The following is a 13,884-nucleotide window of genomic DNA, read 5'->3' as shown; positions in this document are numbered from 1 at the left end:
CTGGGACAAGTCATGGGAGCTCACTCTGTTACACGGCGCTAGGGATTCGAACCGCTGAACTGCCGACCTTTCTGATTGACAAGCTCAGCCACTGAGCCACCGCACCCCTATATATGTTATGTTACTAGCATACCTATAGTTACAATAAACAATATTCATATTTTACTTACACGTAATAATCTTTCTTCATCTAATTTCTAACTTATCTCTAACCATTGATAAAACCTGTTCCAACTTAAAAATGACACTCTCAGTTGCATACAAGGAAAACCAGTATAAAATGTTTTATAGATGGCGCCTGGCACCAACAAGGTTAGCTAAAATATCAGCAAATACTTCCCCAAAATGTTGGAAATGCGAATCGATACACGGAACGTATTACCATTTATGGTGGACCTACGAGGAGGCTAAAAAGTTTTGGAAAAAGATCAAAAATTGGCTGGAGGCAATAACGGGAGTTAAAATAGAATGGAAACCGGAAATCTTCTTATTAGGAATAATGTCTGTGAAATACAAAAAAGAAATCCAGCATTTAATACTACATATAATAACGGCGGCAAGGATTGCCTATGCCCAGAAATGGAAAAACAACTAACTCCAAGTGAAGATGAAATAATAAGAAAGGTTATGGACTGCGCTGAAATGGACAAACTAACTAAAGAAATTCAGGGAAAAGAAGAATCAGAATTCTACCAGATATGGGATAAATGGTATAGGTGGATGGAGGAAAGAAATAAGAATCAATGAAGGAATGTAACAAAATTTAAAAATAATAATAAAAAAAAACCTGTTCCACGTTGAATAGGTATTCTGTATCTTCTTTATCCTTTATTTTCAATGTCAATCTATCCATCTCTGTGCAATCCAGTGTTCTCCGAATTATATTTTCATCCGGTGGGATGATTATCTCATCCTTAGCATGCATCAAATGCCTAGAAGTTGTGGTGAATGAAAGAATCAGTGATCTACAATAAAAAAGATGAAATTTTTGACCTGCAGGTCATGAGATTAAAAGAAACATTTAGTTCAAATATCTAATCTTCCGCATCAGGAATGAACAACCCGACATACAAATTTTGCAAGCTTACAAAAGTTACTATGAATTCAACAGTTTTGAAAATATTGCTGCAACGGTCATAAGCCGCTTTTTTCAGGGCCGTTGTCATTTCAAACGGTCACTAAATGGATGATTATAAGATGAGGAACTCTACCCAAGGAAATGAAAATGTTAACCTGATAGGGTGGAAAGCTGTAAGATTTAAAACGTGATTCCTGGGTTCTGATCTCTTTGCAGTGCTTCGCCGTTCGTTCCTTGGGATGGGTAGAGATGGGGGAGGAAGATTTAGCGCCTGGGAAAAGCAGCGTTGCGGTGAACAACTGTATCCGACAACTCTCGTACTGCAAGAACGACATAAGAGATACCGTGGGCATCTGGGGAGAGGTAAGAAAATGCCTCCATTTTACCTGTAAGCCTTCCTTGTTTTCTGGCCACTTGGTTTTCCAACTTCTTTGAAGGCCAGGCCAACCTTCTCTGGGAGATGATCTTTTGAGTACGACTAGACAACGCATCTACTATCTTGATACTAGTATTTGTATTTTGGACTAGCTGATAACCCGACGTAGCCCGGGTATGTATTTATCCTAATCCTGTATTCGAGGGAGCCCCCTTGCGGACTACTGAGAAGCCGTTGCCATGGCAACTCCACTGTGCTGTACAGTAGAAGCCACTTTAAGGCACAACAGGCTGTATTTTAACAGAACTTGAATCCAAAATGCACACTATCACTCTCAAAAGTACTGTGACTTGACACTATAGATATAATTCAGTCCTTTTCATTTCAGCGGTCCAGGCATTTCAGAGTTATGCTGGAACACACACACACGGACACACACATCAAGGGATGTTAGGGGTGTCTTACCCACAAAGTATTTGTTTCTAGATAATAAGTAATCTGTGTAACAATTTTGGTTGAAATTATTCAAGGTGTTCCAGAGTTATGCTGGAAACATACACACACACAGCCATTTTTATATATGTAGGTCAGGGGTGTCCAAACTTGGGAACTTTAAGACTTGTGGACTTCAACTCCCAGAATTCCCCAGCCAGCTGGCTGGGGAATTCTGGGAGTTGAAGTCCACAAGTCTTAAAGTTCCCATGTTTGGACACCCCTGATGTAGGTAGAAGATGGAGAGATGGAAAACTCCTTTACAGTTGCAGCCCTGATAGGAACTTCTTCTCTAGCTTTTGCCATCAGCGATGGTGATGGGAAGTTCATCAGAGGCCTTCATGGTTCTAGGAAAGCCCCAGTGGATTGTTTCCTGCAAGGGAACTTCCAAATGGGTCACTCACCTCCAACTCCCAGAATTCCTCAGCTACTCTACTTGTTGCTGGGAATTCTGGAATTCTTAACTCCACATAAAGTTGTGGTCTTCTTTTTATTTACACCAGGGTCTAAACTTAGACTGTAGCAATTTGTGGACTTCAATTCCCAGAATTCCCCATCCATCTAGGTAGCATCGTCAGTATTAGTTGCTGCATACCTGCAGCAAACACTACTCCTTTCTAAGCACTGATAATGTTCCCTAGTTGGGTCATGAAATGTCTGCAAGAAAACCACCAAGCTTGGAGAGGACCCCATGGTTATATTTTTCTTATGCCCACCTTCTTTTTCTGAAATAAGAGTTGCAAAATGAAAAAGCTTTACACTTTTTTAAAATCTCTCTCTAAATCTCTCTGCTTCTCTCTCTTTCTCTTTCTCTTTCTCTCTCTCTCTCTCTCTCTCTCTCTCTCTCTCTCTCTCTCTCTCTCTCTCCTCTCTGTCTGTCTCTCACTGTCTCTCTTTCTCTGTGTGTGTTTGTCTCTCTCTGTGTCTCTCTTCTCTGTCTCTCTCTCCTCTGTCTGTCTCTCTGTCTCTCTCTGTCTTTCCTCTCTGTCTCTGTCTCTCTGTCTCTCTCTGTCTCACTTTCTCTCGCCTTGTCTCTCTCTCTCTCTCTCTCTCTCTTTAATTTAGGGAAAAGACATGTATCTTATCCTGGAAAACGATATGCTAAATTTGGTTGACCCCATGGATCGTAGCGTTCTTCATTCTCAGCCCATTGTTAGCATCCGAGTTTGGGGAGTCGGTCGAGATAATGGCCGGTAAGTTTGCGATATGTTTGGTCTTTCTTTATGAGATGGACATTTGTTAAAGCGTGTATTTCCGATAGATGTAGCCGCCAATAATCTATTGAATGTATCTTTGTGTTCTCGTTGTTGTTGACTAAATTGCATTTTAAGTATATCAGGATGCTATAGTTTATCATGACATGGAGATACCTCACAAACGTCTGCTGTTTCCTTTTCTGGCACAACCATGGTGAAGAGATTGAGACTTTATTTCATTTTAATAACAATAGCTCTTAGACTTATATACCGCTTCACAGTGCTTTCCAGCCCTCTCTAAGCGGTTTACAGAGTCAGTCTTTTGCCCCCAATAATCGGGGTCCTCGTTTTACCGACCTGGAAAGGATGGAAGGCTGAGCCAAGCTTGAGTCGGTCAGGATTGAACTGATCACAGTTGGCAGAGTTAGCCTACAATTCTGCATTCTAACCACTGGGAAGGAAGGAAGGAAGGACTAGCAATAACACATACTTATATACCACTTTACAGTGCTTTACAGCCCTCTCTAAGCGGTTTACAAAGTCAGCCTCTGTTAAATGAATTTATACACTCAGATCAAAATGGCTTTTTACCCAAGAGACAAATTAGAGATAATATGCGAATTATATTGAATGCATTAGAATATTATGAAGTACATGGGAAACAAATGGCTTTGTTATTTTTGGATGCACAGAAAGCTTTTGATAATATTAATTGGCAATTCACGATAATGCAACTGCAAATGATGGACTTTGGGGAGGGATTTATAAATATAAAGAACAACAGGCTAAAGTGATGGTAAATGGAGATATGACAGAAAAAGTGCTGATTAGAAAAGGGACCAGGCATTTTATTCATATTGACACTAGAAGTTTTGAAGAGAAAGACAAGATAAAGATATAAAAGGAATGAACGTTAAAAAGGAAGAATATAAATTGCAAGCATCTGGGTCCTCATTTTAACCACATCGGAAGGATGGAAGACTGAGTCAAACTTGAGCCTTGTGAGATTTGAACTGCCAAATTGCAGTCAGCTGGCAGTCAGCAGAAGTAGCCTGCAGTACTGCACTCTAACCACTGCGACACTGCGGCTCTTTTAACAATCTAATTCTAATAGTACAGACTGCTTGCTTGCTGGATTGGGTCGGTAGGATGTGATTTGACAAGATCCCAAAGATGTTGGCATTTGGAATGTTGGCAAGTGGCATTTGGAACAGAGTTCTTTTCAGGTGGGGAGGGGGAGTAGAACATCTAACTCCTTAGCCCTAGTGGCATTTGGAACTCCTTAACCCAAGTGGCATTTGGAACAGTTCTTTTGAGATGGGGAGGGGGAGTAGAACATCTAACTCCTTAGCCGAAGTGGCATTTGGAACTCCTTAACCCGTGGCATTTGGAACAGAGTTCTTTTCAGGTGGGGAGGGGGAGTAGAACATCTAACTCCTTAGCCCTAGTGGCATTTGGAACTCCTTAACCCAAGTGGCATTTGGAACAGTTCTTTTGAGATGGGGAGGGGGAGTAGAACATCTAACTCCTTAGCCGAAGTGGCATTTGGAACTCCTTAACCCGTGGCATTTGGAACAGAGTTCTTTTCAGGTGGGGAGGGGGAGTAGAACATCTAACTCCTTAGCATCAGAACGTGTTAATAATACTATAAGAAATACTAATGATCTGATGGTCATTTCAAAAAATCCTTTGCAAGCGAGCACCTAGAAGCCAAGAGGAACATATATGCCAAATTTTAAGTTTGTGGGCTTTACGGTTCTGGGGATTTCGTGATGATGCATGAGTGGTATTTCGCTTTTATATGAATTGATTCCAAATCTAGGATTACCTGTAACGTAAAGCTAAGCACTAGGGTGAAGATTTTAGTCTTCCAGTAAATTAATATATTGACAAGGTGAAGTTTGCTGGCAGTTATTCTCTGCATTACTGATTTCCACTCTCCATCCCATGTTCCCCTGTTCCGTCTTATGATTCTGTCCAGATTCGTTGGATCCCGTAAGTGCCAGAGACAGTCCCCCGGGATCAAAGGAAGCTTTGTTATCACAACAGTGTCATTCACAGCGTTGTGTTGTTGACTGCACTGAATTTTTAACATTCCCCATTGTTCTCCTTCTCTGGCATTTTCAAGATTCTTTTTTTCTAAGTTACAACTTGGCTACTTCTGCAAACCATCCAGCAGCTGCTGGTTCACATTTTCCTAGCTGCCGTTGAATCCTGCACTCTGTGTCGTAATCGATGTAGAACAGAAGAGATTAACAGAGTTGGAAGGGACCTTGTAGATCATCTAGTCCAACCCCCCACCCAAGCAGGAAACCCTACACCATTTCTGACAGAGGGCAGTCCAGTCTCTTCTTGAAAGCTTCCATAACTTCTGAAGGCTTCTGTTCCATGGGTGTTCTCACCATCGGAAAATGTCTCCTTATTTCCAGGTTGAATCTCTCCTTGATCAGTTTCCATCCATCATTCCTTGTCCGGCCTTCAGGTCCTTTGGAAAATAGCTTGACACTCCCCCTCCTCTCTGTGGCAGCCCCTCAAATATTGGAAGATGCTATCCTGTCTCCCCTGGCCCTTCTCTTCCCTAGACCAGCCATGCCCAGTTTCTGCAACCGTTCATTGTATGTTTTAGCCTCCAGTCCCTAATCATCTTGGTTGCTCTTATATATCTGATTTATTTGAGATTGTTTTGTCTGTGTGTGTGTGTGTATGTGTGTCAGTGAGAAAATATTTGATCCTGCATTTTGAAGTATGTTGGCGAAATCTTGATGTATTTTGAAAAGGGGCTGGGATTTTAAGCTGTTTGAGCTTTGGGTGTCTTTTGAGGCTTCGGTGTTATGTTTAACGGAATGAATAAGATTCCCTTAGCTCTTTTATCTTGTCATGAAAAGGCAGCTTACAAAAGATTTGATTGAAGCAAAATTCCCTCTCCAACATGGGCCTTCAAAAGCCCTTTTCAAAATATCAGAGCAACAACAGTTCTTAAATCTTCCTCTTGCGTTGCCGATCATTCAGTCTTCTTCCGGTCAACTATGGGCAAAATATGGACACTTTATTCTAGATTATATCATGTTAAATGCCCCTACAATCTCATCACGGATTCTGCAGTGGGCTTTCTTGAATCTACTACGCAAAATAGAAGTGGTGGCCCTAATACAGGTAGATCTCGACTTACAACAGTTCATTTAGTGACCGTTCAAAGTTACAACGGCACTGAAAAAAGTGGTTTATGGCGTGCTTCACTTACCGTATTTTTTGGAGTAGAAGACGCACCTTTTTTCCACTTACAAGAGGGTGAAAATTTGGGTGCGTCTTATACACTGAATGTAGTCCCACCCACCCACTGGCCCCCACCCTTTGGCCTCTGCCTCCCAGCAATTTACCTCCTGGCAGCAAACAGGGAAAATAGGGCTATGGCTGGGATGGTGAACCTATGGCACACGTGCCACAGGCATTGCCCTGTCAGCTGGCCAGAGTTCAGCCGTTTTTAAAGCCATTTTCCACCCTCCCCAGGCTCCAGAAGCTTTATAGGAGCCTGGGGAGGGAGAAAAGAGCCTCTCAGAAGTCCTGGTTTTTTTGTAGGGCTGTTTTTAGTCCTCCGGAGCCTTCAGGGAAGCCTCCAGAAGGCCCCTGGAGGCTCCGGAGGCCTTAAACTGGCCCTACGAGCAATCCGTTTCTGAACTTCCGGTTTGCCCGTAGGGCCAGTTTTTTTGCACTCCAGAGGCTTTGGGGAAGCTCCCGAAGCCTCCGGAGAGCCTCTGGGGGGGCAAGGAAGGCTATTTTCGCCCCCCCAGGCTCCTATAAAGCTTCTAGAGCCTGAGGAGAGCGAAAAAAGCATGCAAAAAATGGGGGGGTTGCACCTGTCATGCACGCATGCGCACTGAGGGTCGCACATTGCATTATGGGTGCGGCACGGCTGCGCATGACTCCCCTGCGCTTCCCCCGCTTATGGCACGCGAGCCAAAAAAGGTTCGCCATTGCTGGGCTATGGCAATCCCTGCAGCCTGAAACAGCCGGTGCTGAAATTGAAAGTGAAACTTGCTTTTTGCTGCAAGGAGGCAAATCAATAACTATAAATGCCTATATAATGTTCAAAGTATTAGACTTATTTTTTAAAGACTGCTTTATTATTGTTCTAGACAACTTAACAAAATGAAGAAGCTTTTTTAAAACAAATGCTTGATCTGAAGAGGCCCAGTGCTATTGTATCTTCATTTAAATAGCAGAGAATAATGTGTACTTCCAGAAAACCACATCAATTTTAACAACATCTGTACAAGTAAAGACTGAAATGTAACACTACAAACAGTGTATATCGTATGCACTTTGCTGTTTGCTGCAAGGAAGCAAATTGCTGGGAGGCAGTGGCAGATTTTTTCCCTTTGTTTTCCTCCCCAAAAGCTAGGTGCGTCTTATACTTCGAAGCATCTTATACTCCGAAAAATATGGTAATCCTTATTTTTAAAAAAGCAAGAAAGTCCAGCTTCTTTCTGGAAAAGCCCCTTTGGAATAACCATGACCTGGATGATGGGAAAACTCCAAAGATGTTCAGACTGTCTAAGCGTCTGCAAGCATTCACTCTTTATCGGTTTAACATTTTTTTTATTCAGTTATAAAATATTGTAAAATACAAAATACAATAGAAAAGCAATAGGGGGCGGAAAGGGGAAAGAGGAAGATAAGGAGAGAAAGAAGCATTGACTTCCAACCCTCTCTGTTGCAATAAAATAAGGCGTTAACATCAAATTACAACTTTTTGTTTTTTCATAATAATATGAACAAGCCATTTCTATAAAGATCTATCAGTCTAATCGGTAAAAACCAAAGTCAGATTTTCATTCTTTTCCACTTCAAGCATGAAGTTCAGAAGCGGTTTCCATGTGGAAACAAAAGCATTTCTATTCTTTTCTTCCATCACAATTGTCAATTTTGCCATTTCCACTATCAGCTTCTGCAACCTTTACTCGTCCATGGTAGGAATCAAAGCGTCTTTCCATTTTTGCGCCTACAATAGGCTTGCTGCAGTCAACATTTATACTAAAAAAAATTCCAAACTTTCTCCCCAATTCTTTTTCCATTAGGTCCAAAAGGAAAAGTACTGGTTTCATTTTTATCTCCATTTCCAGAAATTTCTGTTTTAAAATATGAATCACACTCCAATTTCCACCCCCCCTTTATCACAGGTCCACCATCGACGATAAAAAGGTCCCTTAAACTTTTACACTTCCAACATTCGTTTGATGTACCTTTATACATCTTAGATAACTTATATGGTGTTAAAGACCAATGAGGTATCATCTTATAGAAATTTTATTTCGGATTATACAGTAATTTAATGCAAATTTTAAACCAATTTTGTCCACATATTTACCATTGTTCAAGTATCCACTCCCTATACGCCATAGCCCCACCCCCTAAGGGTGGGATTAATTTTTTTAAAAAAACCAGTTATCTACCCGGTTGCTGGGCGTGGCCTACTCGGCCTCTTGCACCATGGCAGGGAGGGGGCTTTTTTGCCCTCCCCAGGCTCCAGAGGTTTTTAACTCGAGCCTCCGGGAGGGCGAAAACAGGCCCGTTTCCAGACTTCCGGAACTTCCGGAAGGCCCGTTTTTCCCCTTCCCAGAGCGTCTGCGCGGGCCCTGCACTTACCAGGCATCCAAAACGGGCCGCGTGGAGACTCCTGGGAGGGGAGGGGCTGTGTGAATGGGCGGGACCATCCAGTCCTTGCAACTAGCGGTTCAGGAAACCAGATGTAAAATTAGCGCTTGGTTCGCCCGATCCAATCCGAAACGGCTGAATTTCACCTTTGGGCCCACCACAGTATTGGGACCACATTTAGCTACATACACAGCCAATTTTAAGGATCTGTTTTTTTGCTCATAATCCTTTTGACCACCGCCACCCGCAAACCCAAACATACAACATTGTGAGACCTTGAAGCATTTTTCATTCACGAAACATAAAAAAATACTTTCAAGACAAAAAGCCGACCCATCAACTTGAAGCAGTTTTTCACTATCTACAAGAAAAGAGCCGAGGAATGTGGGAATCAAACCTGCAACCAAACCCCGAATGTCTTAATTTCCCCCAAGGTTGACACAATCCCTGGCCTAATTCTGCATCCAGGATCGAAGATGCCTTTGTGTCGCCTTCGTTCCCAAGGGGATAGACGCCAACATCAAACAGCAACGATGCTGCTCTGCATTCTAAGTAACTTTACACGTGCGGGAATTTGACCTCGGGGCTCCCAAAAGGGAGGGGAAAGGAATAGCAGAGCATTTCTGACTCCTAAAATACTCCTGTTCCAGATCTCCATATCTGGAATTTGATGAGGGGCAGGGGGAGACATTTTAATAGCATGCCTGAACGGGACGTAGTGAGAACTCACCTATGTCCAAAGATTTCAGGCAATTCAGAATGTCTCCACAAACACAGTGTGTGTGTGGTTTTTAATCACACTTTATAGGCCAGTGATAGCTAACCTTTTTGTCGTTGCGTGCCGAAGGTGCGCACGCCCTCACCCATAATGCAATGTGTGTACAACTCCCCCGCATATTGCACACAGACCCCCCCTCGCACAAGCACGCACGACACCCCCCCCCGTGTGCACCCCACAAATCCACATGTAATCTTCCCGCGCTCTTCCGCGCATGCGTCTCCCCCCCTCACCCATTTTTGTGTTCCAGGACCAGGCCTCCTGCACCAACGGGGCACAGGAGCATTGCGCGAGGCCCAAAATGCAATGTGAGCACCTTGTGCGCATGTGCCCTGTCTCCCGCATGTGCCCAACCCCCCGCACATGCATGACAGAGACCCAAAGACCAGCTTCCAGCGGGAGGCGCACATGCATGCACAGTGGAGCTGGGCTGGGGTGACAGCTGGTGTGCCCGCAGAGAGGGCACAGTTTCGCCATCACGGTGATAGGTCGACCTCGACTTTCAATAGTTTGCTTAGTGGCCGTTTGGCGGCACTGAAAAAAGTGACTTAGGACCATTTTTCTTACGACTTGACGGCCATTGCAGCGTTCCCAGGGTCTACGTGACTTAGAGGTTCAGCAACCGACTCACATTTATGACGGTCGCAGCATCCCCTTTTTGCGACCTTCTGACCAGCAAAGTCAAACGGGAAGGCTGGATTCCCTTGACTCATTTAACAGCTGTAGAGATTCACTTAACGACTGTGGCAAGGAAAGTCGTAAAATGGGTCAAGCGTTGTGTAACTAATGTCTCCTCGCTTAGCAACATAGATTTTGGCCACCACTGTGATCGTAAGTGGAGGACTACCTTACAAGCAGTTTAAGAATGAACCCTTGTAGATCTGTTTTGCATGTAATCTGTATCTACGTAGCTGCTCTATATTTCCCTCTGTCTTCCCCTAAAACCCTGTGTCAATTTAGCAGTTAATAAAGAGAGCTCTGGATCCTGAAAGCTGGAGCCTTCGAATAAAATGGGTTAATCCAAAATAAAGGTGTTTACCTTCTGATCTTGGATAATAAAGGACTATTCTCAAGCTTGACAATTTTACGATAGGCAGACTACAACTCCCAGAATTCCCCAGCCAGTGTTTGTTTATTTCTAGCTGATAACCCGGAGTTGCCTGGATATTTACTTAAGTTAAACCTGTATTAGACAGGAAAAGAAATGAATTATATCTATAGTGTCAAGTCAAAATAATGCTGGAACACACACACACACACACACACACACACACACACACGAATCCAAAATGCACACTATCCCTGTCAAAAAAATTGTGATTTGACACAATAGATATAATTCATTCCTTTTCATTTCAGCGGCCCAGGCGTTCCAGAGTTATGCTGGAGTGCACACACACCGAGGGATGTTAGGAGTGTCTTACCCCCACAGTATTTGTTTCCAGAGAGTAAGTCTTCTGCGTACCATTTCGGTGGCCTAAGCGTTCCAGTTTATGCTGGAACACACGCACACGCACACGCACACTCTCCTAGGGGTTTTAAGGGTGTCTTACCCCCACAGTATTTGTTTCCAGAGAGTAAGTCATCTGTGTACCAAGTTTGGTTGAAATTGCTCAGGGCATTCCTAATTTCTAATGTTGGATTTCCCCCCTTACCATAGGGAGCCCCATTGTGGAGTACTGTCAGCTGTTACCATGGCAACTCCTCAGTGCAGTACAGTAGAAGCCATTTTACACAGTAGAAGTCATTTTGAGGCACAACAGGCTGTATCTTAACAGAAAACACACTCCGAGGGGTGTTTGGGGTTGTTACCCCCACAATATTTGTTTCCAGAGATTAAGTCATCTGTGTACCAAGTTTGGTTGAAATTGCTCAAGGCGTTCCAGAGTTATGCTGGAGCGCACACACACACACACACACACACACACACACACACACACACACACACATTTAGAGAGAGAGAGAGAGAGAGAGAGAGAGAGGTGTTCAATTTTTTCCCTTCCCAAGTACCTCTACAACGAGATGAGCAGCAAATAAATTAAACAATTAAAGAACAAATACATACATAAAATATCTTTTTTTATCAGTAGCCTCAAACAATATCTTAAAATCTTTCCTGGACAAAAGAAACGGTGGCACAACGAAGGCGTGACAAACCACGTGTATTTCTTTTGCAGAGTTGTGGGGTTTTTTTTTGTTTTTTGTTTTACTTTGATCCCGGGCGCTTAATAGTTAATTTGAGCTGGCGAGATCCAACGGGGGAGAGAGGAAGCTTTTAATAATTTAATAATAAGAGATGCACAGGGCAGGGCGAAGCGGGAGGAATGGCCGAGATCTTTAACCAAACAGAGAAACAGTGAGGTTTGAATCGTTATTTTTTATTTTAATTTTTAAGGGGTTTTTAATGCCAGGAGGAAGCCGGGCGAGTTGCTCAGAAAAACCCAGAGGCATTTTTCTGAATTGCATCCCGCCCCACCCCCCACCCCGTCACTGAGCAAAGCGGGAATTGGAACATCTGGTGGAAGAGTTGATCGGTCCAACTTGATGCAGAATGAATGACCTGTCAAACACGTTCCCTAGGGATGCTTAATACGAGAGAGGGGGGGGTTCAAAAGAGGGGTGGGGACCTGGTTGAGGAAGGAAAAGGGGGAAGAGAAATACGCTTTGTGCTATCTGATCTCTAATGCAAAGGTCTGAAAGGGGGGGAGGGTGGAGGGAGCCAAGGAGACCCTCCCCAACAAGCTGTGTGTGCCGGCTGAGAAGACCCTCCTTATTTCTTGCCCTTAAAGGAGCGAGGTCAGAAACTTAAGGCGAGCGGCGGTGGATGGATTGACGGAGATTCGGTGCTGAATAAGCAAAGAACGGCCCCCTTTGTCTTCCTTTCCTTTCCTTGAGCAAGATCTAGGGCTTTGCCGATCGAAGGATCCGGTGTTTCTCCTGCAAAGTGTGATTAAAAAGAAAGACAAGGACAGCTTTCTCGTTTTGTTTTGGGATTATTATTTTTTGAAGCCATGGCACCTAACAGCTGCTGGACAGGCAAAGCCGGTTGAAGGAGAGTTGCGGTGTGAGTAGACTTCCTCCATGAGTAGACTGGGCAAAAGCCGGCAGGAAACGGAGGGTCTTGGATCCCTCAAGATCCCTCTCCCAGCTTTTTAAAAAAATAATAATTGTATTTATAGTTTTTTCTTTAACATACATGAGTGCTTGGTGAACAGTGTATTGTCAAGGACAATTAGTATTCTTCAAACAGAATACTAATAGCAATGATAATAATGTCTAGGTATGTATAATACCTAGACATATTGTTTTCTAGGTATTATAATTATTATTAGATAATAATCTTTCAACTTCTAACATTTACACCTGGCAGCTTTTTATGGCGGATTATTTGGTCAGAGACCCGCTGGGTCCAGGCCAGGGGTGGGATGTGGGGCTGTGACAGGGGTTCGGCCACCGACCCCCTTAAATGGGCACCTTGGCACCTTCGTCTCCTGTCCCACACTGGACAATTTGCTCTTAGACTTCAGAGGGGGTCGGATTAGGGAGGAAAATGTCGAAAGGGCCAATGTGAACAGGATATTGAAATGTGGAGGTACTTGGGCTTGGGGGGGGGGCAGACAAGGTGAGAGTCAGTGACAAGGCGTTTCTCGTGGGATTGGACGAGATGCTAGGTTCTCGTTTTTTGGGTTTCTGGAGCATTTGGCATTTTGTTGGAGAAGTGGGGAAGGGGAAATGGCTTTTTGTAGCCTTTGCTTGACCGATGGCACCCTCTTGCATTGCTCTGATGAATTGTTAGTAACAGGGTCTTGCAAGTTGAGCGACCCACAAACACACCCAGGATGAAGAAAGCATCTTTCCTTTGAACTGAAAAAAACCTCTGAAATATGTACTGTACATGAGAGAAATGATGCCAGATTATTAAAATCGGTGATCAATCTCTGCTTGCTTTATCCTTGCTTTATCTGCTGAAGAACAGAAAACAGAGAAGTGTCTTTTCAGTGTGTTGAATTATATATATATCTAAGAAACCGCATTAAGATATTGAAGAGGGGTGTGTGGAAGAAGAACTGGTCCTATCAATCTTTTTTTTCTTTCCTCACCCTTTGGCACACGTGTGGAGTAATTTCCGCTTTAACTATTGTCCACCTTATGCGTTGGTTTTTCCAAGCGTAAAGGATAAAGGCAACTGACTTTAGGCTGTTCATGTAATCCAATCTGTGGGAAATTGCACAAAGGCATGACTTTAATTGTGTCTTTAGAGCGGTTACTTCACCATTAACACACTTCAGCGGCAACGAGAAAACAGGGCTTT

At 43.4% G+C, this 13,884-nt stretch overlaps 1 protein-coding gene across 7 annotated transcripts in view; it reads left to right on the top strand.

The window, feature by feature from the left end:
* APBB2 (amyloid beta precursor protein binding family B member 2) overlaps positions 1 to 13,884 on the top strand; it is a 157,362-nt gene that overhangs the window by 93,786 nt on the left and 49,692 nt on the right. For all 7 annotated transcript variants that reach the window (XM_081958962.1, XM_081958958.1, XM_081958959.1 and 4 more), the window contains 2 exons: positions 1,295 to 1,441; positions 3,012 to 3,139. In XM_081958962.1, the coding sequence (XP_081815088.1) occupies positions 1,295 to 1,441; positions 3,012 to 3,139 (275 nt within the window). The remainder of the gene's footprint in view (positions 1 to 1,294; positions 1,442 to 3,011; positions 3,140 to 13,884) is intronic.

This window comes from Natrix helvetica (assembly GCF_964273705.1).
Source record: "Natrix helvetica genome assembly, chromosome: 7".
NCBI lineage: Eukaryota > Metazoa > Chordata > Lepidosauria > Squamata > Natricidae > Natrix > Natrix helvetica.
Note: the sequence above shows the minus strand (reverse complement) of the source record. Positions and strands in the feature narration are given on the sequence as shown.